The sequence below is a fragment of the Alosa sapidissima genome, chromosome 24, assembly GCF_018492685.1.
Source record: "Alosa sapidissima isolate fAloSap1 chromosome 24, fAloSap1.pri, whole genome shotgun sequence".
Taxonomy (NCBI): domain Eukaryota; kingdom Metazoa; phylum Chordata; class Actinopteri; order Clupeiformes; family Clupeidae; genus Alosa; species Alosa sapidissima.
Window position 1 is genome coordinate 27794169 of NC_055980.1, and position 22666 is coordinate 27816834.

General features: G+C 41.8%; 2 protein-coding genes across 5 annotated transcripts in view; one reads left to right on the forward strand and one right to left on the reverse strand.

Moving 5' to 3' along the window:
• Positions 1-430: 430 nt before the first annotated feature.
• LOC121700272 (programmed cell death 1 ligand 1-like) lies at positions 431-13573 on the reverse strand. 3 transcript variants are annotated; one of them, XM_042083147.1, is made up of 7 exons: positions 13459-13573; positions 11117-11223; positions 9893-9989; positions 9445-9777; positions 8011-8289; positions 7089-7177; positions 431-1256 (listed from the first exon to the last, which is right to left on the reverse strand). In XM_042083147.1, the coding sequence occupies exons 3-7, from the start codon at positions 9936-9938 to the stop codon at positions 1134-1136; spliced, it is 870 nt and encodes a 289-aa protein (XP_041939081.1). In that variant the 5' UTR covers positions 9939-9989; positions 11117-11223; positions 13459-13573; the 3' UTR covers positions 431-1133. The 3 variants fall into 3 exon arrangements, with proteins under 3 accessions (XP_041939081.1, XP_041939083.1, XP_041939082.1); XM_042083149.1 differs by lacking the exon at positions 13459-13573 and adding an exon at positions 11788-12129; XM_042083148.1 differs by lacking the exon at positions 11117-11223 and having other exon boundaries at positions 13459-13560.
• A 7072-nt stretch (positions 13574-20645) lies between these two features.
• The window catches only part of tmem104 (transmembrane protein 104), an 87713-nt gene continuing 85692 nt past the window's right edge, over positions 20646-22666 (forward strand). The window contains exons 1-2 of one of the 2 annotated variants that reach the window (XM_042083101.1): positions 20646-20910; positions 21577-21659. In XM_042083101.1, the coding sequence (XP_041939035.1) occupies positions 21615-21659 (45 nt within the window). In that variant the 5' untranslated portion in view covers positions 20646-20910; positions 21577-21614. The remainder of the gene's footprint in view (positions 20911-21576; positions 21660-22666) is intronic. The other variant, XM_042083100.1, reaches the window with a different exon arrangement.

Genomic DNA, 22666 nt, shown 5'->3' on the forward strand with positions numbered 1-22666 from the left:
GTGGAATAACTATTAGTTTCCGTTTGTGGTGACTGCTGACTGAGATAAGGGATGAGATTAAATAGATCCTGGAACTTAGCCTGATCTGGAGCAGGCTAGCTCCACAGAATAAATCGTGACTAATACCATAACATATCCTGCTGCCCCCTATCCCGCTTTTGTGCAACTGGATCACGGATAAATTGAGCCAGGATAAGCAAGATATCCCGGCTTAATCCCTTATCCTAGTTTTGTGCAATAGGCCCCAGGTCAGAAGTCTATGGTGAGTTGTTTATGTTATTTTAAGAGCGCATTGTCAACAGTCATATTGGCGGGTGCACAACGCACCATCCTTCTATCCTCCATGAACGTGCACCAGCGCACATCCATGCAAAACATTGAAAATTACATAATTAGGCTACAATGGGAAACATAATTAGAATAAAGATATTATGAAATACATCTCCCAATGAGGTGTATGGAGCACAGCTGAAGACGCACTGTCACGAGATATAAGCCAGTGAGCCGTCAGTCATGATCCAAGCCAGAGGAAAAAAACACTTCTGGGGAAAAAAATCCAGAAGGAAAAAAACTCTGACCTTTAAAGCTATATGACCGCTACTTCTGGCGCTTTGCACTGTTAAAGGGAATGACAGATTGGTTTTGGTCATATTTGGTCATATTCATTGGTTTAAATGATGTTACGCCCTAAAACACACCCACTGGACATCCTACGGAATTTGAATACATTTTTGACCATGCACTTTAGACTGTCATGATAGGGCCCATGGTGTGGTTTAGTAACAGCAATGCACACGCACACACACACACACATACACTCTGGACTGACATCAGATAAGCAACCAGACTGGTGCTGTTTAAGGAATTGTAGTGTGTGTGTGTTTATGTATCTGTGTGTGCTTCCGGTACCAATGTGCAGTGCAAAGCCCATTCAAGCACTTTTGTGGTATTGACTTGTAAATAGTGTAACATTCAACATGTGTGGCCTGCAGCTTGATCTATGACCTTATGGGGAAAATAATTGCTGACCCCTGACCCTGTGTGAATTTACAAGCCAGTGAGCTGTCAGTCATGATCCAAGCCAGAGGGAAAACAAACTTCTGGAAACTCTGACCTTTAAAGCTATATAACTGCTACTTCTGGGCGCTGTGAACCACATTCAAATCCAAATCAACAGGATCACGCACGGTGGCGTTAGTGCCGCTCCCATACACTTCCCCGCGGCTTGGAGCTTGCAGCTGCTGTGGAGATGAGCGCTGAGGGCAAACAGTCCAACAGTGTTTGTTAGTATATGGAAAATATTTAGGGCAGAAAATGCTAATTTCAAACACAAACATAGCTTTTATTTCATGCATAAATGATAAGCAAGGGATTATGGCTGCTGAGGTGTGAGTAAGTAAGTATGTAAGTATAGATACTCTTTTGATCCCATGAGGGAAATTTTGGTCTCTACATTTATCCCAGTCCGTGAATTAGTGAAACAGACTCAGCACACAGTGAGGTGAAGCACACACTAATCCCGGCGCAGTGAGCTGCCTGCAACAACAGCGGCGCTCGGGGAGCAGTGAGAGGTTAGGTGCCTTGCTCAAGGGCACTTCAGCCGTGCCTACTGGTCGGGGTTCGAAACGGCAACCCTCCGGTTACAAGTCCGAAACGCTAACCAGTAGGCCGCGGCTATGGAGAGCCTGGCAGGGCACTGCTCCTGCTGCTCTGGGGGGACTGGGGGCCTCGGGCTGGGCAGACTCGCCGGCGCACCCCTGGCCCTGCGCTCCCCTGGCCCTGCGCACCCCTGGCCCTGCGCTCCCCTGGCCCTGCGCACCCCTGGCCCTGCGCACCCCTGGCCCTGCCTCCCGGGGGCTGTTTGGCTCCCTGCTCAGCAGGACCTTTCCCATGGCCGGAGCCTGAAGATCCCGCAGCAGCACCGGGGGGGTTGGGTCGGCTCGAGCACGGCCAGGCCTATATTAGGAATTGGCAAAAATGCCAAACGATTCGATACTATTGCGATATTTGGGCCAATATATATAATAATAATGATATTATTGCGATATTTGGGCCACGATACGATATTATTGCGATTCTTAACATATTGCGATACAACAAGTATTGCGATTCGATACTGCGATATATTGCGATTTATGTCTCCCATATTATTCAAAGGCATTACAAAAAATAAGGAAAATAAGACTGTTCAACTCACTTCAAATGTCAAATTTAATTCTGTGAACATTATCTTCTATACTTTTACCGAAGTGCAAAAACTTAGTTGGACGGTATTGCAAAAACTTTGTCATGGCATGGTGCATGTCACGGTTCTATTCGCTTTTTGTTGAAAATCAAAATACACCCACACTTTCGATGTGAAAGAAGGCGGAGTGTTGTGTATAACAGGTTGTGATTGTGAAGCCATTTTCATTTGAAATTGCCATTGAATGCACAACAACAAAGCGCCACAAGTGCCACCTTGGTCCCGTTCACCCTGTCGGGACTTATTATCCGATAATTACTGGCGTTCTACATTATCCCTTACATATCTGGACACCTCAGCAGCTGTTCTCCTGCTTATCCCCCAGTTGCCCCTATGTATATTGAGGATTCCTAGCTGATGTCACAGACGGAAGAATTCTAGTGTTTGCCATTTTGGGAGTCAACTAAGCATATTGTAACTTAACTCCAAGGTTAGTTAACTTTAGCCTAAGTCTTCAAGTCTTTATTTTTTCAACTGATTTCATTTTAATATGCCGTATAGCCAACATGGTGTGCATAGGAGTCTCATTCGGAGTAGGCCAAGTGTAAAATCTAATTTAGCGTTAGACAAGGTGATTGCAGCAGCGATTTAGTCACTAGGCTACCACAATTTTGTCAACTGTAGTCTCAATATACAGTAATAGAAACTGTCAAACAACATGCTTCAAATATAAGACAGGGCACAAGGAAAGAATTGGCTGCCTATGTTGCAAAAGTGAACATCTCCCCATGTTCGAGTGTCCTGTCATTTTCAATCAAACATCAGAAATGTTGTCTTCCTGGCAGGAGGCATACATTTAGAAAATTTCTGGGTTTCTAAATGTTCCACATAGGTTTGTTTAATTTGTCAAATGAAAGTCAAAGTCTCTTTGAAGTCCAAATAAAATAAAAAGTTGCTGCTGATGCTACGATATAGGCTAGGCTACCTCTGTTGCTACGATATAGGCTAGGCCAGGGGTTCCCAAACTTTTCCACGACGAGGCACCCCCAAATACTATTAGGTTCTGGCCAAGGACCCCCTTGATGTGTTATTAAACCCATCGACAATACTACGGCAAATGTAAAAATACATTAAGCTAATCCTAATAATTATTTTAGCCACAAGCACTTCGCGATGGAGCAGTGTGTAAAAATTGCATTTGGGGCTTTCTGCTAGAGAGCTATCACTTTACTATTACTCCCAGTCATTGTCATGGAAAATATAATGTTCAGATATGCGACAAATTATTATAATGGCATTGTATAACAACCCTCATAGTAATAGGTATATTTTACATTTTTCAAATGGGTTTATTTGTTTCTTTTATTTTTCCTTCCAACTTGCTGAGGCCCCCCTGCCCCCCCCTCGCGGCCAACACTGTGAAAACCACTGGGCTAGGCTACCTGTTACAATAAGTCGCAACTTTAGCCTAATAGACAACAGTTTAATTTTGAGGTGTTTTGAGGTATCACTAGCCTAGCCTAATTAACACTTTGAATACTGCACTGTTTTCGGAAGTTTAGGCCAAGAGTGACAGCAATCTAGATCATTGTTGACGCCACAGCATATTCTATATTAGAGCTATGGACACATACTATGGCTCGTTTGAAAGGTGAGACTTTGAGCTCTTGGTGGGTACAAACCATTTATTTCTACATGCCTTTGTTTCTTAGAAATAAGCTAAAACTAGTTCTCATCAAATCCCTGTTTTTTTCCCTAGAAATGGAGATATAGCATCTTTCATGAAATATGAAGTGTTGCCTGTAAAGTTTCCAGGAAGTGACATAGCGAGACCTGGCGAGACTGCCACCTAGTGATAAACCCACAAAAATGGCCTGGTTTTGACCTGACGTGCATGCGTCACTGATTCGACCCAAAGCGGCAACCATCAATAGCCGAGTTATGATAAAATGTCCAGATTTCAGGAGTTTTCGATCATCATCTATTTCAGTTCTATTCATCATAGAGTTCCCAAAACCACACATAAGGTGTAGAGTAGAGGTAGGTTAGAGTATCTATTTTCGTAATAAAAAAAACCCTGAAATCGCTCAATATCCTCATCTTTCTTCTCTCCTTGCTTTTTAGTTGTCCATGCAGAAACCCCCTCAGATATCCAGTAAACTTCATGCATACTGTCTTTCAGAGTTTAATCCAAGTTTGATGTAGGCCTAAGCTTAGGTAGATAGCCTACGTGTCATTTAGAAAAACATTATGGGCTAAGTTAGGCTAGGCTTCTAGTGCTAACTAAAAAGCCAGTTCATGATAGGCGACCAATAGCATAGTTAACACGTCAGTTTTGCCAAACGAAAAAATAGGAATCCAGATTTCACTTGAAAATCAGAGTAGCTCCCATTGATAGGCCTACGTTATATTAGGGTTGGGCGATATATCGGTATAACGACTACGACCGATATATTTTTGAAAACGATATGTAGTTGAGACAATATCGTAATACCGGTATTATGTCAAATAATGGGCCATTTTATCAAAGCCACTTGCTCTTCTGTGTTCAGACCATTCAGATAGCCGCAGCTCTGCTCAACTGCGCCCCTTGCGTGTGCACGTTCTCCCTCGCAGCACTACAAACTTTCAAACATGACAGACACCGAGTCAGATTTTGTTTACCTTGATAAGAGGTTGGTGCTGATGCTTATTCCGTCGGCACATCAACGGCTAGACCGAGAATTCTCGTTGTGAAATCAAAATTCCATTGGAGCTCCAAGCGGTTTTGTATACGCAGATTTAAGTTACAACACTGTTCACAGCTCTTCGACTCACGGTAAAAATGTCATTTTTGGTACATAGCCTAGCTAATTTAAATACACTGATGAATGCTTGCGTTTAGCGATAAACAGTAGCAGATCTAAAGTCCTCAGGGAGACAACCTACACACTGATTTTATTAAGAGGATATGCACGCGACTCGTGAGCAGTTAGGGGCATCATTTTTTATGATTCCTGAAACCCCATTCAATCGTGCATAGGGATTTTTCTTACGGACCGGAACATGCAAAAATGAACGCATACAAAACGACGGTAGCGTCTATCACACTCTTGATGAGTGACTCAGTTACGTTGTTTAAGTAGCCTAATTGTTTAAAACTATTTTTGTTGTTGATAGCAACATGTCTAGGCCATCATAGGCTACATTTGCTTGTCATCTAGGCCCTATCAAACCCTTACGGGTAAAAAAACTGCATTGTGTGACAAAACTGCAGGTTTTTTCAATATTTTTGTGGCCAAAATATTGCATTGTGCAGTACAATGTAGGCCTGCGTTGTCAGTCAGGGTCAACTTTTGGTCTTTTGTTATTTGCACAGCTTTATCAGAGCAACTGTAGCCTATGCCTATTGTAGGCCTATGTTATTGTTTACACTTTTTTGCACAGCTCTGTTAGAGCAGTCTGAAATGAATATAATTAAAACCAGCTGTGTTGTCATAATTGTTGTGTTGAGTGAATATATGAAGCACTTCGCTCTTTCTGTTTGAAATGTCAATATCGTATCAATATCATATATCGCCAATCAGCCCCAAAATATCGGGATATCAGTTTTGGTCCATATCGCCCAGCCCTACGTTATATTAGCTGCAGACGCAGAGAGATTCGGACAACACAGAACAGTTCACTTGAAGGATCCAACTGTAACCTGCCAGCTTTGGATACAACTTCGTCTTTGCGAACAGCCCCTCACGTCGACTTCAGGTCTATGGTGTCAATCACCTTGCACCAGGTTATTTAAAATACTCAATGAAGCAACCTTGGATTCAATCGCAGGTGTATCGCTATTAGACTCCGCTATTTTTTGACTCCCAAAATGGTGGCATTAATATCTCTATTCTGGTTATGGGAACAATAAGGAATAGTGACATAGGCCGGAATCCTCAATAGGCAATTAGTCATGCCTCCACAGCATGCAAAGGTAACACGCGGTTCAGTTTAAAATGAAGCCCACTTGTTCAGTTTGTTACTTTCTTTGGTCCTGACAGTGAAAACAGTGGGTAGTTTGTTGGTGCTTGTTTACAGCTGATTCCATTGTTGCTAAGCCTGCTTCCCAGTTCAACAGTCATTTACGTAGCCAACCGTAGCGTTGCCAAGGCAGCAATTTCACTGGATCTAAACAAATCAATCTAACCATTGAAATCACATTAGCGGTGGCTTTCTTAACCTATTTCCATAATTTTACAACGTTTCTAAGATGTTAGTATATTTTTTTACACTGTAGGAATCACATATACTACAACATATATTCATACCAACACGATCAAATTCGTGACTACAGAGTTTTATTTTAGCATGGGTTTCCTCCGTAAAAGAGACCTGCATGTAACTTCACAGCATGCAGTTAAAATCCTTAAATACACGGACGTATTTTGGCTTTATTTTTTAAGCAAAAAACCTCACTCTTAACAGCCGCCAGTCTTTGAGAAGACGTGAAATATCCACTGAAATTTTGTTTCTTTATATTACACCTGCCAGGGAATCCGTGTTATGTGGGTAAGCTACTGCCTAGCAGGTAAAGCACGTTTAAATGGCTATAGCCTACATTTAAAACAATTTATTAGCTAGAAATGATGCCACATGTCTACATTCAATGCTATTTAAGCCACTTCGAAAGTTTGTTTAGATCCAGTGATTCTGCAGTCATGGAAACGCTACGTCACTCTTCGGGACTCTATTAAATATGATTAAACAGATCTACTTCATAGGTGTCCCAGTATACAGAATTAATAGCCACCCCACCAGCCAATCAGAAAAGAGTATCTCATGTCTCCGGGGATAAGGTTCTGTATCGAGAAGTGATGAATAATATAATTTAAGCTTATGGCCTGTTCCACACTGTTCACCTGTTCCATCTGTGACCTACCTGATATTTCACAATTAAAACAACCACCGTCAGTCCACATAGTATGAGCAGGCTCAGCACGAAGTAGTGATGTCTTGACTTGGCCTTGTCTATAATATTAAACATGCATTACATGTGTGTTATTAAAAAGTCTGTGATAAAATTTACTGTAATAACATTTCCAATGGACATTGGTCAAACTATTTATTAAGGAGGCATTCAATGAGTGACAATATTTAAAGGGACACCAGGCAAGCCTAATGCTTTTTCTCTACGAAGCTCCCCCTAGCGTCTGTACGTGACGATACGTGTGCGAGCCCCCCTCTCGGTCTGAAGCTTTTTTCCTTTTCTTTGCATCTTCAGTCAAGGGTTTTCACCGGCTCTGCCATTATACACACGTTTGCAACAATCGCTAGCGTTTCGTTAGCCTGCCTCTGTGCTTGGGATGCAGGATGTAAACTGATCCTGCTTCTCGCAATGTCTGAGACTTTGTGAGATTGAAGATCGGCGGGTAGGATACACCGAACTTGCAAGCGGGATATTCTTCCTACAGGCAGTAGGGGCGGGCAAGAGAGTCTTCATTCACCCTGTAATGAGTCCTTTAACCATATACCGACCTACGAAGATGATTAATTAACACAAAAATGTTGCCTGGTGTCCCTTTAAGGATACTTGGTTCATTAATCACTCCACATTTTGAATTTGAATTGTATGATGTGAACAAGGATTTCATAACGTCACCTGACAGTTACTGCATATAGTACTAGTGGTTGTGGCATTGGTAAATATCCCCACAGCTGTGATGCCCAGCCACTTACAGCCGAACGACAGCCTTGAGAAAATCTTTTACCAATGCCACGCTCACTAGTGCCATGTTGCTTAAACATTTCATAACATGATATCGCATTGCAAAAGTTTTAGCATTTCACATTTTACAGCATACCTGGAAATACAAAAGTTTTGTGCTGAGAAACTCCTCTGTCTTCCGTGACTGTGCAGGAGTAGTTGCCGCTGGTGGAGATGCTGACATTCAAGCGGCTGCTGATGTGAAACCGCGTGTCTGAGTTAATGCTGGTTGTGAGCTTGGCCCGGTCGGTGAGGTTCTGCCCTAGTCCATCTGTCCAGATGACATGAGCTAGTGGATATCCTTCAGTCTCACAGACCAGGCTGTACACCCCGCCGCCCATGGACACGTTGCTCTTACGCACTGGGCCCCAGGGGGCTGTAGAATGTGAGGGAACACACAGCATGTTGGGAATTAGAGTCCACGGTAGTTTCAAAATCATATTTGTGATTTGAGGGAGACATACCTCCTGGCATTTCTAGTAGTTGTTCAGACAATGTACAGTATTACTCTAGATAGAGATACTCTATTAATGTAATGAGTATCTATTAGGGTGCTCAGGTTATGGGAGAGTGCTGTTAAAGGATAATTTAGATATTTAGCACTTTGAGTCCCTTTTCTGGTTTGTTTTGGATGAACTACAGTGGTGGAAAATCAAAGATTGGTCGCACTCCAAAAAATAATTTCTTTCTCGCCGATTTATTTTATCAGCAACAGGGGTAAATGAACACTTGCAAATAAAATAAATCAGTGAGAAAGAAAGAATTTTTTGGAGTGCGACCAATCTTTGATTTCTGTAAGTTTCCTGGATCACGCACCCACAAGAAAACAAACGGGAGAGCGCGGTGTTTGCAAAAACACCGAAAATTTGACGATGGGTCCTTTCTCAACTTTCTGACTCGTTTTGAATCGCCTTTTTCTGTTGCTGGGCTATGGGCATGCACAAACATGTACTTAAAACAACCATTAACGTTCATTTTCAAAACTTTGCATTTTTCGTGTTTTATTTGGCATTTTTTAAAATCCCATTTATTTCTGTTGGAAGAGTCCTTGCTCGTTGATATTACTGCGCTACCGGAAACGGAAATGGGGTCTGTTTACATTTAGTTGTAGTCTTTCCGCGAGACCTTCTTTTACTGTCTATGCTTTACTGTCTATTTGAACACTCAAATATTGAGCAGAAGTTTATACGCGGTTGTGAGGTATCTGAAAAAATAGTTCCACAATAGCAAATAACACGGATTGAAATCATACATTGCGCCGCCGATATATTTGTTTTTAATAATCAACGAACACCACTAACCACTCGGTGAGTTGCAGACTGTACAATCCAGCCTGTTCAAGTTTTCATGGTTGATGAAACCATCAATAAACAGCAATACCTCCGTCAGTGCAAATGTTTACACCTCTCAAGATTGGTTTCTCAAAACATTATCACTACATTGTTCCAGAAATAGAGCATGCATGGTTAAAAAAAAATGTTTAGAGATATAAATTATAGAGATAATTATTGTTAAGAGATATATAACTAACCTCTAACTTTTAAATGATACAGCTCCGGACGTTTATTGAGAGGCTTGTGTACTAAACATCTGTATTTTCCCGAGTCCTGGATGCTGATGTTGTCCATCTTCAGAGCAACAACCCCGCGAGGGAAACCGTCTGTTAGTACCTGCACTCTTCCGTTGAAGGCTGGGAATACTTTTGGTGTTCCTTTGACTAAATGAATAATGTCCACATCTTCACTTCTCCGGATGATCACAACATCATTTTTGACGTCCAACTCGGTTGATACGTTCCAGATCAAAGTGACATGCTTATGGAGTACTGCGTCATACATGTTTTTGGCATTACCTGATGAAAAGCCTGGGGGGGGGGGGGGAGACATAAAATCTAACGTAATTAGTAAGTGCCTAAGAGCATCTAAATATCACATACATTTGTTTTAACCTACTAGAGGGAGAAAATCTTGTATTCTTACTTAGCACAGATAAGAGGCAGAGGCGTGCTATAATTGGTGTTTGCATCTCTCTCCTCCGCTGTGAAATGCAGGAGGCCAAAGTGCCATGTCACCGTATCTGAGGAAACAAGCAAAAGGACATTACAGGTGCCACAGTATCTTTATCAAAACAATAGACGGGTAGTTTTATTTCTAACATTATTCTATCAACACAGACATTTACATCGATAGTCTGGCCTTTATTATAATTGATTTGCCTCGGGTGTACTGTGGAGTGGGTAAGACTGTTTTTAGTGGCAGGCTAACATGGACCGTTGATTTGCGCTAGCCTAGCACCAGCCACCTCTGCAACTAGAAGGACTGGGTGAAACGTGCTGGAAACGGTCTCCACTGATACATATCACACTAGCTAACTTGGAAATGAGGTCCTATGGCCAAAATTCCAAATGACACCTTTAACAAATGAAAGATCATATCTACATGAAATAGAAACAAAATAGAAATGTATAATAATTATTGCTTAGAATGATATATTGCTTGTTTAATTGATCTAATATTGTGCTGGTCATACTATAGAATGATATATTGCTTGTCTTTGTTGAATAATGCAGAAGATATAGAGCTTAATAATAACATATTAAATCACAATTGCAATATTTGGGGGGGGGGGGGGGGGGGGGGCTAGCTCTCAGTGTAATTAATTTTTCCTACCGGAAACACGTCATGGATTAAGGCTCCATCAGACGATCACCCTGTGTGTCGATTGAACTGTGAATGCTAATGTGACTGTGATTGATAATTTATTTAATTATATATAATTCAATTTAACATTAACGGCACTAGCACCTGTTCTTGTGAAGCAGAAGCATCCGGCGCACTTGAAACATAATCTCGTAGTGAATAAAACTTTTATCACAACTGTAACAATTATGATTGAGAGCACAGAATTTTCACCTCTCGGTTTCTGTATTTACGTTCTCGATTCCTGAATCTGTGCCCGTTTTCATTCTTTATGCGCTCACATAATTAAGGCAGTTATCTGACTCCATAGTTATCCCAGGTGTGCACAGTATACAGAGAGCTACTCATGCCTCTCACCCTGACTTTTTTGTTGTTTGCACACATTCACACTTATTAGCAGACATTGGAAACTGAAAACCTAAATGCATCAGCCTTCATTTGTATGTTGCAGTGTCACCCACACACACACACACAGACAGACACACACACACACACACACCATACCTCCCTCCCGATCTTTTGTTTGTTTGCTCCCGTCCTTCTTGTTCACACACACTTGTTCAACTTGTGTGTATCAGTCATCATTTTTATGCTGCAGCCTCACCAGCCAGCTGAAATATGAGACAAGTGTTTTATCAGAATAGTCATATTTTGCACTATTAATCACACTTACTTTATAAAGTTAAGCTGTTATTCATAGCTATTAATATATTTATTTCATACATGTTTATGGCTTAGTCTTAAAGTTATCAGTAGATTTAGCCACCTTCATCTCATCAAAAGAACTGAGGGATGGAATGCCCTCTCAGCAACACAGGAAGTTACAAAATGCATTTGACAATGTAAGTAAATCATACATGGGGTGATAGTACAATTTTGGTACCCAATAATATAGCTGATGCCCAGTAAGGCTAAAACCCGTTCAATGTTAGTGGCCTACTACCAAAAATAGGCCTACTATATTACAGATCGATATTTGCAATTAAGTTTGCGAGTAATTAAATGAACAGGCCTATCTGAACCAGATGGATGAGGTAGCACAGTGGTGCCAGTCCAACAGCCTCACTTTGAATGTTAGCAAAACAAAGGAAATGGACTAGCAGGTGGAGTCACAAGCTTCAAATACCTTGGACTGAGTACACCACACACACACACACACACACACACACACACACCTGGGAGTACACTTCACTGATGATCTAACATGGACTGTTAACACCCAGCACACTGAGGGAATCAAGGCAAAGACTGTACTTCCTACGTCAGCTGAGGAAGTTCAAAGTATCAAAACCCATCTTGAAGGCCTTTTACTCCTCAGCTGTGGAGAGTGTCCTGACAAGTAGCATCATCACTTGGTATGGGAACTGTACAGCCCGTGACTGCAGTGCCCTACAGAGAGTGGTGCGATCTGCCGAACGCACCATCAGAGCACATCTCCCTACCCTGCAGGAGACCTACAAGAAAAGACTATGTACCAGGGCCCAAAGTATTGTAAAGGACTCCTCACATCCTGATCATGGACTTTTTAAAAGACTGAGGTCAGGCAAACTTCTTTGCTGCTACAAGACCAGAACAGAGAGACTGAGGAGGAGCTTCTATCCTCAAGCAATCTGTATTCTGAACAAGACTATATAAACTACTTTTTTTACACACTTGCACATGGACTATATACACACTGCACTTTTTAATTCTCTCTTGCTATTTATTAAAACCATTTCTTGATCTTTCTTCTTCACACTTGCACAGAAAAAGCTGAACACCAAATGAAATTTCACTACATACTTTACGTTAGTTTCTGGTTGCTTACGTTACATGTATGTGACAAATAAACCTCTTTGTATCCTTGCATTATGTAATGGACACTACAATGTATGCATGAAACACGTAGGCTAATAACACTAAAATTGAACTGACGTTCGGTTTGTTCTAATGTTTCCCGTTCAATAACCCATGGAAGAACATGACAGCACGATGACTGTTTGGAACTGTTGAAGCAAAGATCCTTGATTACTAGCTCCGCTTTAACCCTCTCTGGTTGAAGCATTCATGAACCACGTGACAATGCTTTTTTTTAAAACAAAGAAACAAAAACAAACACCCTTTGATTTGTGGGGGCGGTCATCTTTATGCCGACAGTAACCTATTCTTTCACACAAACTCGAGTCACAGACATGTCATCGCCCATTTGGTGGTGCAAACAATCGGATTTTTGGTTATTTAACCATCAGTTAACTTCAAAACAGACATTTTACTTTGGATAGACAATAGCAATACATCATAGGAGTGATTACGTCAAAAAATCTAAACTGGAGTAACTCAACATTTTAACTTCCGATATGTTTAGTGTTCTTAGCCCGTTATCGTTACCAAATGTTTACATTTTTCATAATTTTTACAAAATCACTATTGATAGTCAAGGAGCCAGAAGTGAACACGCATGTATGGCTATAAAAACGGTGCCTTCATTTTACAACTAAACACGAGAAAATACTTTTATAACCCTCGTACCAGACTATGTGATCTCAATGGCGATGCAGCATGTTTGTTTGCACCTCAAACAGCATGGCGTACCTGCTTACCTCCCAAAAACGCCCACAAATACCCGTATGTTTGTGTGAAAGAATCTTGAATTTACGACATTAAAACGAGACAGATGTTTAAGCCTTCTAAGATTAGCTCAAGTCGAGATAGGCTATATATTGCACGCACTAAAAATCAACACGCTCAAACATTAAACAGCACCCCTTAGACATTCTCTGACAGCAGTGTTTCAGACATAAACTTCGTGTAACGGCGCAGGAAAGTTGTGATTAAGTTTTCTAAAATCGTATGTTACTGTTACTCACTCCATTAAAGTAGCCTAATCCCACTAGGCAATATCCTTGCAAATAAGTAAAGTTACGGGTAGGTATGGTTACATTCCGAGATTAACTCAAATAAATGAGGGTTCTTCTTCCTGAGCAGCGCTAGCAAATTCTGCTCAACCGGAAGTCTTATTTTCGCGGAACTTTCTTCCTGGTCCCTCTGCTCTGGTCCCTCTCAAGCAAGGGGGCAGGCGAATTCCCGGAAGTAGAAGAATCGACGTAGGCTGGAGGGACCATCTCTCTGCTAACTCCCATAGAAGTCCATTCATTCTAGGATTTTTTTGAAATACCATAACTTCATATAACATATATCCTGTGCCGATATTGTAGCTTCTGTGTAATCCACATAAACACTACAAAGGCAAAACAGACTCCACTACCTCGTCCGTAACGTTGGTTACCCGTAAGAAGAATGGTTAGCTTGTTCGGTTGGAGGGAAGCTAGCTTTGACGTAATCTCTCTTTCGCGCCGTAGGGAGATAACCGTATTGTTTGGATAAGAAGCTCAGTCCACCTTACTGTCTATGACGGTAACTCATAAGCAAAACCTAGCATACACGACCCTATGTTAAGGTAAAGCATTACACAGAGGCTTATAATAATAAAAAAGTAAACCTAATTAAAAAAAAAACGGCACTAATCATTTCAATGGTTTTCGATGGATTGACCGTAGGTCGGAAAAGTGGAAAGAAGATTAGCTTCAAGGCTATAACTTTTTTGTTTTGTTTTAGCATGACTGTTTTTGAAGATGATCATGTGTGGTAGCTTCAACATTAACACGACTTGGTGAGGATGCTATTAATAATAATACATAAATAAATGTTTAACTTTGATGACTTTGAAGGCGAAGGAAGTGTGAGAAGAATTTCTGTGTATCTATCATATGAATTACAAGATTCAGTTCGATGGCTAACGTCACGAAGTTAAGTGTGAGTCTGCGCAGTACTGGGGGGACCAACTGAAAAATCGTTCTATTTGACTCAGTGCCCTCCCATTGAAAACGACGGAGTCTGTTCGTCCATTTCTTTTACTGTCTATGCTCTCAAGGGGGCAGGCGAATTCCCGGAAGTAGAAGAATCGACGTAGGCTGGAGGGACCACCTCTCTGCTAACTCCCATAGAAGTCCATTCATTCTAGGATTTTTTTGAAATACCATAACTTCATATAACATATATCCTGTGCCGATATTGTAGCTTCTGTGTAATCCACATAAACACTACAAAGGCAAAACAGACTCCACTACCTCGTCCGTAACGTTGGTTACCCGTAAGAAGAATGGTTAGCTTGTTCAGTTGGAGGGAAGCTAGCTTTGACGTAATCTCTCTTTCGCGTCGTAGGGAGATAACCGTATTGTTTGGATAAGAAGCTCAGTCCACCTTACTATGACGGTAACTCATAAGCAAACCCTAGCATACACGACCGTATGTTAAGGTAAAGCATTACACAGAGGCAACCTAATAATAATAAAAAAGTAAACCTAATTTTTTTAAAAACGGCACTAATCATTACAGAGGTTTTCGATGGATTGACCGTAGGTCGGAAAAGTGGAAAGAAGATTAGCTTCAAGGCTATAACTTTTTTGTTTTGTTGACTGTTTTTGAAGATGATCATGTATGGTAGCTTCAACATTAACACGACTTGGTGAGGATGATATTAATAATAATACATAAATAAATGTTTAACTTTGATGACTTTGAAGGCGAAGGAAGTGTGAGAAGAATTTCTGTGTATCTATCATATGAGTTACAAGATTCAGTTCGATGGCTAACGTCACGAAGTTAAGTGTGAGTCTGCGCAGTACTGGGGGGACCAACTGAAAAATCGTTCTATTTGACTCAGTGCCCTCCATAGACAGTAAAAGAAATGGACGAACAGACTCCGTCGTTTTCAATGGGAGGGCACTGAGTCAAATAGAACGATTTTTCAGTTGGTCCCCCCAGTACTGCGCAGACTCACACTTAACTTCGTGACGTTAGCCATCGAACTGAATCTTGTAACTCATATGATAGATACACAGAAATTCTTCTCACACTTCCTTCGCCTTCAAAGTCATCAAAGTTAAACATTTATTTATGTATTATTATTAATATCATCCTCACCAAGTCGTGTTAATGTTGAAGCTACCATACATGATCATCTTCAAAAACAGTCATGCTAAAACAAAACAAAAAAGTTACAGCCTTGAAGCTAATCTTCTTTCCACTTTCCGACCTACGGTAAATCCATCGAAAACCTCTGACATGATTAGTGCCGTTTTTTTAAAAATTAAGTTTACTTTTTTACTATTATTAGGTTGCCTCTGTGTAATGCTTTACCTTAACATATGGTCGTGTATGCTAGGTTTTGCTTATGAGTTACCGTCATAGACAGTAAGGTGGACTGAGCTTCTTATCCAAACAATACGGTTATCTCCCTACGGCGCGAAAGAGAGATTACGTCAAAGCTAGCTTCCCTCCAACCGAACAAGCTAACCATTCTTCTTACGGGTAACCAACGTTACGGACGAGGTAGTGGAGTCTGTTTTGCCTTTGTAGTGTTTATGTGGATTACACAGACGCTACAATATCGGCACAGGATATATGTTATATGAAGTTATGGTATTTCAAAAAAATCTTAGAATGAATGGACTTCTATGGGAGTTAGCAGAGAGGTGGTCCCTCCAGCCTACGTCGATTCTTCTACTTCCGGGAATTCTCCTGCCCCCTTGGTGCCCTCCCATTGAAAACGACGGAGTCTGTTCGTCCATTTCTTTTACTGTCTATGGTCCCTCTAGACTTTTGGCGGGGCTTCTTATTCTTTAGGATGGCGTTGGCAAACCAATAAAAACATGCATTATCGCCACCTACTGGGCTGGGGTGTAAATATGATATTTTGGAATAGAAGGGAAATAATAATAATCATAATAATAATAAAATATAACCCTTAGCTGTTGTAGAATCAGCGTAACCTACGGCCTCTCGGGGCTTATTGTTTAATCAAGCATCATACTGTCCTTTAGTGTCTGCCTCGTGCTTTGATGCACAGCGCACGTGGGTGCATGCGTGTCCCAAACGGCTGACCACAAGTCCAAATGGGGGAGCAATCATAACTATAACAGTGATAGTTTGTGAGATAAAGCCAAAAATAGTTTGTGAGATAAAGCCAAAAATAATCCGTGAAATATATCCAAAAGAGTCGTGAGATATCCAAGTAGCAAGTGAGATGACTAGTAAAATAGCATTGACGGTACCACTTCTCCTGCGTCACCGTCTTTTTTTAAAAGTAGCCTAATGTCCATGCCTGAATCTTTTTCATGACGCATTTAACAAGCAATCAACAATGAGCCAATCATAACGTTTTGACCCACATGTCAACGTTTTTGACCCACATGTGACAATTGAAAATAGTCACATCTGAACTTATGACCTAAACTGTCTGCTGACTGATTACTGTCCTGTGTTATAGGCCTAGTGTACAGTAGGCCCTACACATGAAGGAATGGAATGAGAGTTATAGAACTACTGAAATGGCATTACTTTTCCACAACAAGGCCCCCCAAATATCACTAGGTTCTGGCCAAGGACCCCCTTGATGTGTTATTAAACAATACTACGGCAAATGTAAAAATACATTAAGCTTATCCTAATAATTATTTTGGCCACAAGCACTTTGTGATGGAGCATACAGTGTGTAAAAATTGCATTTGGGCCTTTCTGCTATATGAGAGCTATCACTCTACTATTATTCCCAGTCATCCAACTTGCTGAGGCCCCCCTGGCACCCCCTTGCGGCCCCCACTTTGAAAACCACTGTCTTAGGGCATGTTGTGAGCCCCCATGGGACAGTGCTTGGGGCTCTGGGGCATGTTTGTGAGCTCCCGTGTTCATGTCCCCAGCACTAGCTGCCTAGCTGCCTGGCTGCCACTGCTGCCTCTTAAAGGGAATGACAGATGTCACTCTCATTAGTTTAAATGATGTTATGCCCAAAACACACCCATGACTGATTATGAAACATAAAAAACGACGCTTTTAAACAATGCTCCTGGCGTTTGGGGGTGATCTCTTGATCTGTCTTAAAAGCCCCCCACCCCCCTGACCAGTGATGGGCAGTAGCGCCGCTACATGTAGCGAAGCTATTAGTTAAACTACATTTTCCAGTAGCTTGACCGTAGCGTCGCTGCTTTATGAATCAAGTAACTTTCCTGTAGTGACGTTATTTTTTTGATCAAGTAGCGACGTAGCGTCCACAAACGCTACAAAATCCAGGACATAACTAATAGAAATGAAACCAGGTTTGCTATTTTGAAACAACAATCAGAGTGAACAATCAATCAGAGTTGTTGGTTGGACATGTTCATGCGCGAGCTTCTACTCTGCCTCTCCTGTCTGTATCTATCGAAACATGCGCATGCGTACGGCAGTGGAACTCGCAGAACGACACACACAGACACACATACACAGGATGGAGGAGACTAACCTGACCCTAGCCAGATGAATTTCGTTCCGCTTAGCTCCGCCTAGCTTCACTCACATCCATCTGGGACCTCTTCCATTGAGAGTGATTTCTGCAACCGACTTTATGGTTCAGCCAATCAGGACGCAGGGCGGGAGTTTCATAGATGTGACCTAGCGTAGAAGCGACTGTGAGACTGTTATTAGCGTCACGGGTTGGCTTCGATGTGAGTGGTTGAAGTAGCACATCAATAGATGACGGCCAAGTGGCTTATTCAATCATATGCAAGCATTTTTTGATTAGGCCCAGCCTTCTGAAACACTATTCCAATGGATCGGTTCCAGATGGATGAGTGGAGCTAGGCGGAGCGAAATTCATCTGGCTAGGGTCAGGTTAGAAGGAGAGCGAGAAGATCAGCCAACTGACCCTACCACACCGTGGCCTTATCTTCAGAGATATATGAGACTTGTTGAATCCTCAGATAAAAAGTATGTGTTCAGATGTCTGCTTTGTAATCCAAAAACCAAACTGTTGTCGACGTCCAAGACATCGAACACCAACTTAAGAACTCACATTCAGGTGAATCACTAATTTCCCTCCTGCAGTATGCAAATGAAATGTCTAGCGTCAGTGTAAATCCCAACTCACTTTAGCCAAGTGTTGTATGTAAATTAGTAAAACAAAAGCTACCCAGCTAACTAGCAAGCAGTGTGTGGTGGGTTCATTTACTATTGTCCCAGTGATCACTCTCTGAGCCATGCTTATTAATCATGGTGTTAGATGTAACGTTGGTTATTATGTTTTTTGTAAACAGTTTCATTTGTTACTTGAATCGACTTGTTTAATTGAGGTCTGAAGAAGTTTTCTCCAAGGGAGGCCCTGAAGAAATAAGATGCCTTTTATAGGGTTTTGTTTTCCCTAGAAATGTCCAATGGATGTAAACCCATGACCATGTCTAGATGTGTAGAACACTACACAGTACCTTTAATTTGGTACTTGTACTAGGCCAATAACCTTTTTCTTTTATTTCTAGCAGTAATTACTTTTTATTTTATTTTATTATGCTGCTCATAAAGCAATGTCTACACTGTGTTAGGTCATTGGCTGATCTTTAATAAATGTTTTAACCAGTGTATCAGACTCATTTTGAATTGATCTGACATTAGGTTGGTACAACATTAAGTAGCTTCTGATGTAGTTAAGCTACTTTTAACACATTTGTGTAACTTAGCTTGCTATATTTCTATAGGTGGTAGCTTTTGTGTAGTGAAGCTTAATTTATTGTTGAGTAACTGATAGCTTAGCTCACTACACTGGACAAGTAGTTTGCCCAACACTGCCCCTGACCTATACACACACACACATACACATTAACATACACAAACACACATGCACACACACTCACACATACTAAGAGCGAGTTCTTATTTTAAAGCCTATAAGGGCCTGTCCACACGGATACGCTTTTTAGGTTAAACGCAGAGCTTTTGCTTCGTCTTGGCCGAGCATCCAAACGAATCCTGTAAACGCACTGCCCGAAACCGCACTTTTCTGAAACCTGGTCCCAGAGTGGAGAAATCTGAAACCGTAGCCCGTTTGAGTTCGTTTAGACAGCGAAACCGCACATCCTGCTTGCGTATCGATGATGTCATCGCCACACCTCAGCTGCCCTGGACTTGCACTTATAGTATTGCCTAACAATACTAGTTTTCATACATGACATTACCTACGATTACACTCCGTTAAGATAAATATCACAACTGATGCTGCGCAGCGCCGATAGCTTATGACTTGGTGAACTGAACACTGTTTTTCCCGGTGTTTTTTTATGCATTCTAGCTACTGTCAGTGACGCGAGAGAACATAAGTTATTAGGAAAGTGCGGTGTAAGTTTAGGCTACATTAATTTGTGCGTAGTGCCAGTGTCATTCATTTATTTTACATGTCTTACAACACATATACATGCATTCACAGTCGAGTGAAATCAGATATAAGCATACAAACACGCTTAGAACTCACTTTAAGCCGATGGTAGCACACTGAATGCGAATGCACGATTTGATGCAGGCAAAAGTATTGACTGTTACTAACGAAGGTTTTATAGCAATATTATAAATGTGGCGACAGAATAGCCTAGAACTTGGGTAAGCCTTGCGTTTAGTATCCTAATTGCGGTGATAGCCAAAACTAATGAATCACGGACTATCCTACAACCAAAGAAAGTAAAGGTGATTAGTAGGCCTACCTGCTTTAACCAAATAAAGGACGGGACTGCACCCTTCACAAACCGTAAAATAAAGTTTATTAGTTTTACAGTTGGCTACAGTTGACAGTTCACCATCAGTCCACACAAACAATTCTGGTTTCCTTGCACTAGCCATTTCGCCGTAGCCTATTCTGTCTGTTTTTAAAGCGCAAGTTTGGCAAGTTTTGGTGAATTTCTGTTAAGACACAGTGCCACCTATAGGCCTGGGGTATGAAGTAATGTGTTGAGTCGTGTTGAGATGGATCCGTTTGGACGCAAATATTCTTGATACGGTTCCAGGGAAGACGGAGGAAAAAAAGATCGGTTTGGTACGTGTGGACTAGGCCTCAGCTTCTTCTTCTTCAGGGTTTAATGGCAGATTGGACACCTATCGGTGCATTACCGCCACCTGCAGCTAATTCAGCTTCTGTAGGAGAGAGCGCATATCTCAGCAAAAGTCCTCCCTCCAGCTGATCCATGAAGTCACATGACCACGCTGCTTCCGGCCCCGTGACCATTTCCCACGACTGCGCTGTGTGACGAGGAGTCGCGTTAAACTTATCTGCTGTTTGTTTTGACCCTCTAACAAAGAAAGAGCATAGGTGGACATGAAGACGTTCACAGTCGTCGTCAGCCAGTTGTGCACGCATGTTCGGTAGATGCGTAGTCCTTTTTCTTCGGATAGAAATAGTGCACAAGGTGTGCAGAACTTGCTATAGTGGGCTAGCACAATACAAGCACAGGTGATCATTGCTGAAGGTAAGTGGTTTTAGTAGCATTTGTTTATGTGCTGTTTCTTTATAACGTTAAACAACCCTAGCCTCCAATATGAATGGCAAACATTTCTTATCAGCGTTAAGCCACCCGGCAGCTCAAACGTTAAGTGTTTTGATTTGGCTACGTGGCGCAACGAACATAGTCTCAACTAGTGACTGTCACATCTGTATGTTCCCGACGGAAACTATACATTTTACATAGGCCTATAGCCATATAGCTTTATTTACTCGAAATACATGCCGTGGACATAACGTTGCATTTAGCACAGTGACTTGTGGTATAACCTATTTATTTTTCACATTCACGTGCCCTAAATATGGTAGGCTAAAGAGTCAAGAGGTAGGTATAACTTCACGTTAACGGAATCAAGTTTCAGTAAGGTGGCTTAGTAGCTTTTATCCAAAGCGACTTTTTACTGCCTTGCTTGAATACTACGGCGTAATGGAATTATTGTCCATTATTCATCATTTGACATTATGTGCCAGGTACTTAGTATACAAATAGATGCACACGTCTGCGAGAAGCAGAACCTCGACTGTCATGAAATCTGTAGAAAATAAATTAATTAATTAATCTATGTATGTGTAAGATTCGTTAGTAGCGCACGTGTTCGTATGCACATTGTAATGTATTGGTTTTGTGTTCACGCGCAGGTGCTACATTGTTGACATTCTGACTCGTGCGACATGGCGGGAGGCATCACGGAAACCGGAGAGCTCTACTCCCCCTATGTGAGTATTTAGTCTCCGCTACTTCACTGCACTCCTCTGAGGAGAGTAGCCTACTCTATGGAGCAGCCCAGGGGTTTTGTCTGTAGTTAGAGACAGGGATCTTATCAAGGAGAGACGGTGACTTTTGGTGGTAGCTGTTGGTGCAGAACTCTATTCTCCAGGAGATGGAACTGGTCCTCATAGGAGATGGAATATGCTGAACCTACGGTCACAGTGAGGTCTGTAGTCCAGGGGTTGGGGTTGTGTCCTACGGTCACAGTGAGGTCTGTAGTCCAGGGGTTGTGTCCTACGGTCACAGTGAGCTCTAGTCCAGGCGTTGTGTCTGTAGTCAGGACTGCTGGAGAGGTAGGCTACTGACTCTTAGTTGTTGGTGGTTGCTGTTGGTGCAGAACTCTGGACACTAAAACAGAACCGTCACTTCTGTTCCAGATGGAGGCTGAGGACTGGTTTGTGTCTAGAGTCTAGAGTAGTTGGAACTAGAACCGGACCACTCCTGGTTACACTTACTGCGGAACCTCTGTTAGAACCGGATCCCTCCTGGTCTGGTGCCAGGTTCCACCTCTTACGCTAGTTACTGCGGAACCTCTGTTAAAACCGGACCACTCCTGGTCTGGTCTCTGGTTCCACCTCTTACGTTAGTTACTGCGGAACCTCTGTTAGAACCGGATCCCTAGAACTGGTCTCTGGTTCCACCTGATCTAATCCAGTAACGGTAATGCAAATGAGCCCAGCCACAATGTTAGATAGAGTAACCGTGGAAACTCCATTCAGAGTGGACAGCGTCTGGTCTATCAGCGGGCCTGCGTGCTGGCACCATGGCAACCCTGCAGTGATAACACACTGACCTGTGTCCTCATCTTCCATGGTCACGAGACTGTGTGTGTGTGTGTAACTACTACTTGTCAGCTGCAGCATGTGACCTATCACCTCCTCCATAGTTAACCGCTAAACAGACACACGTAGGCCGTAGACGAGGAAGTTCTGTCAGAGCTTAGACAGCACTTTAA

Coding starts and splice junctions, on each gene's coding strand:
- LOC121700272 (XM_042083147.1), bottom strand. CDS start 9,938: ATGCAAACACCAATTATAGCACGCCTCTGCCTCTTATCTGTGCTAA. Junction 8,290..9,444: donor GTATCATTTAAAAGTTAGAG/GTTAGTTATATA, acceptor CACATTCTACAG/CCCCCTGGGGCCCAGTGCGT. Junction 1,257..7,088: donor TTTTAATTGTGAAATATCAG/GTAGGTCACAGA, acceptor GTTTGCCCTCAG/CGCTCATCTCCACAGCAGCT.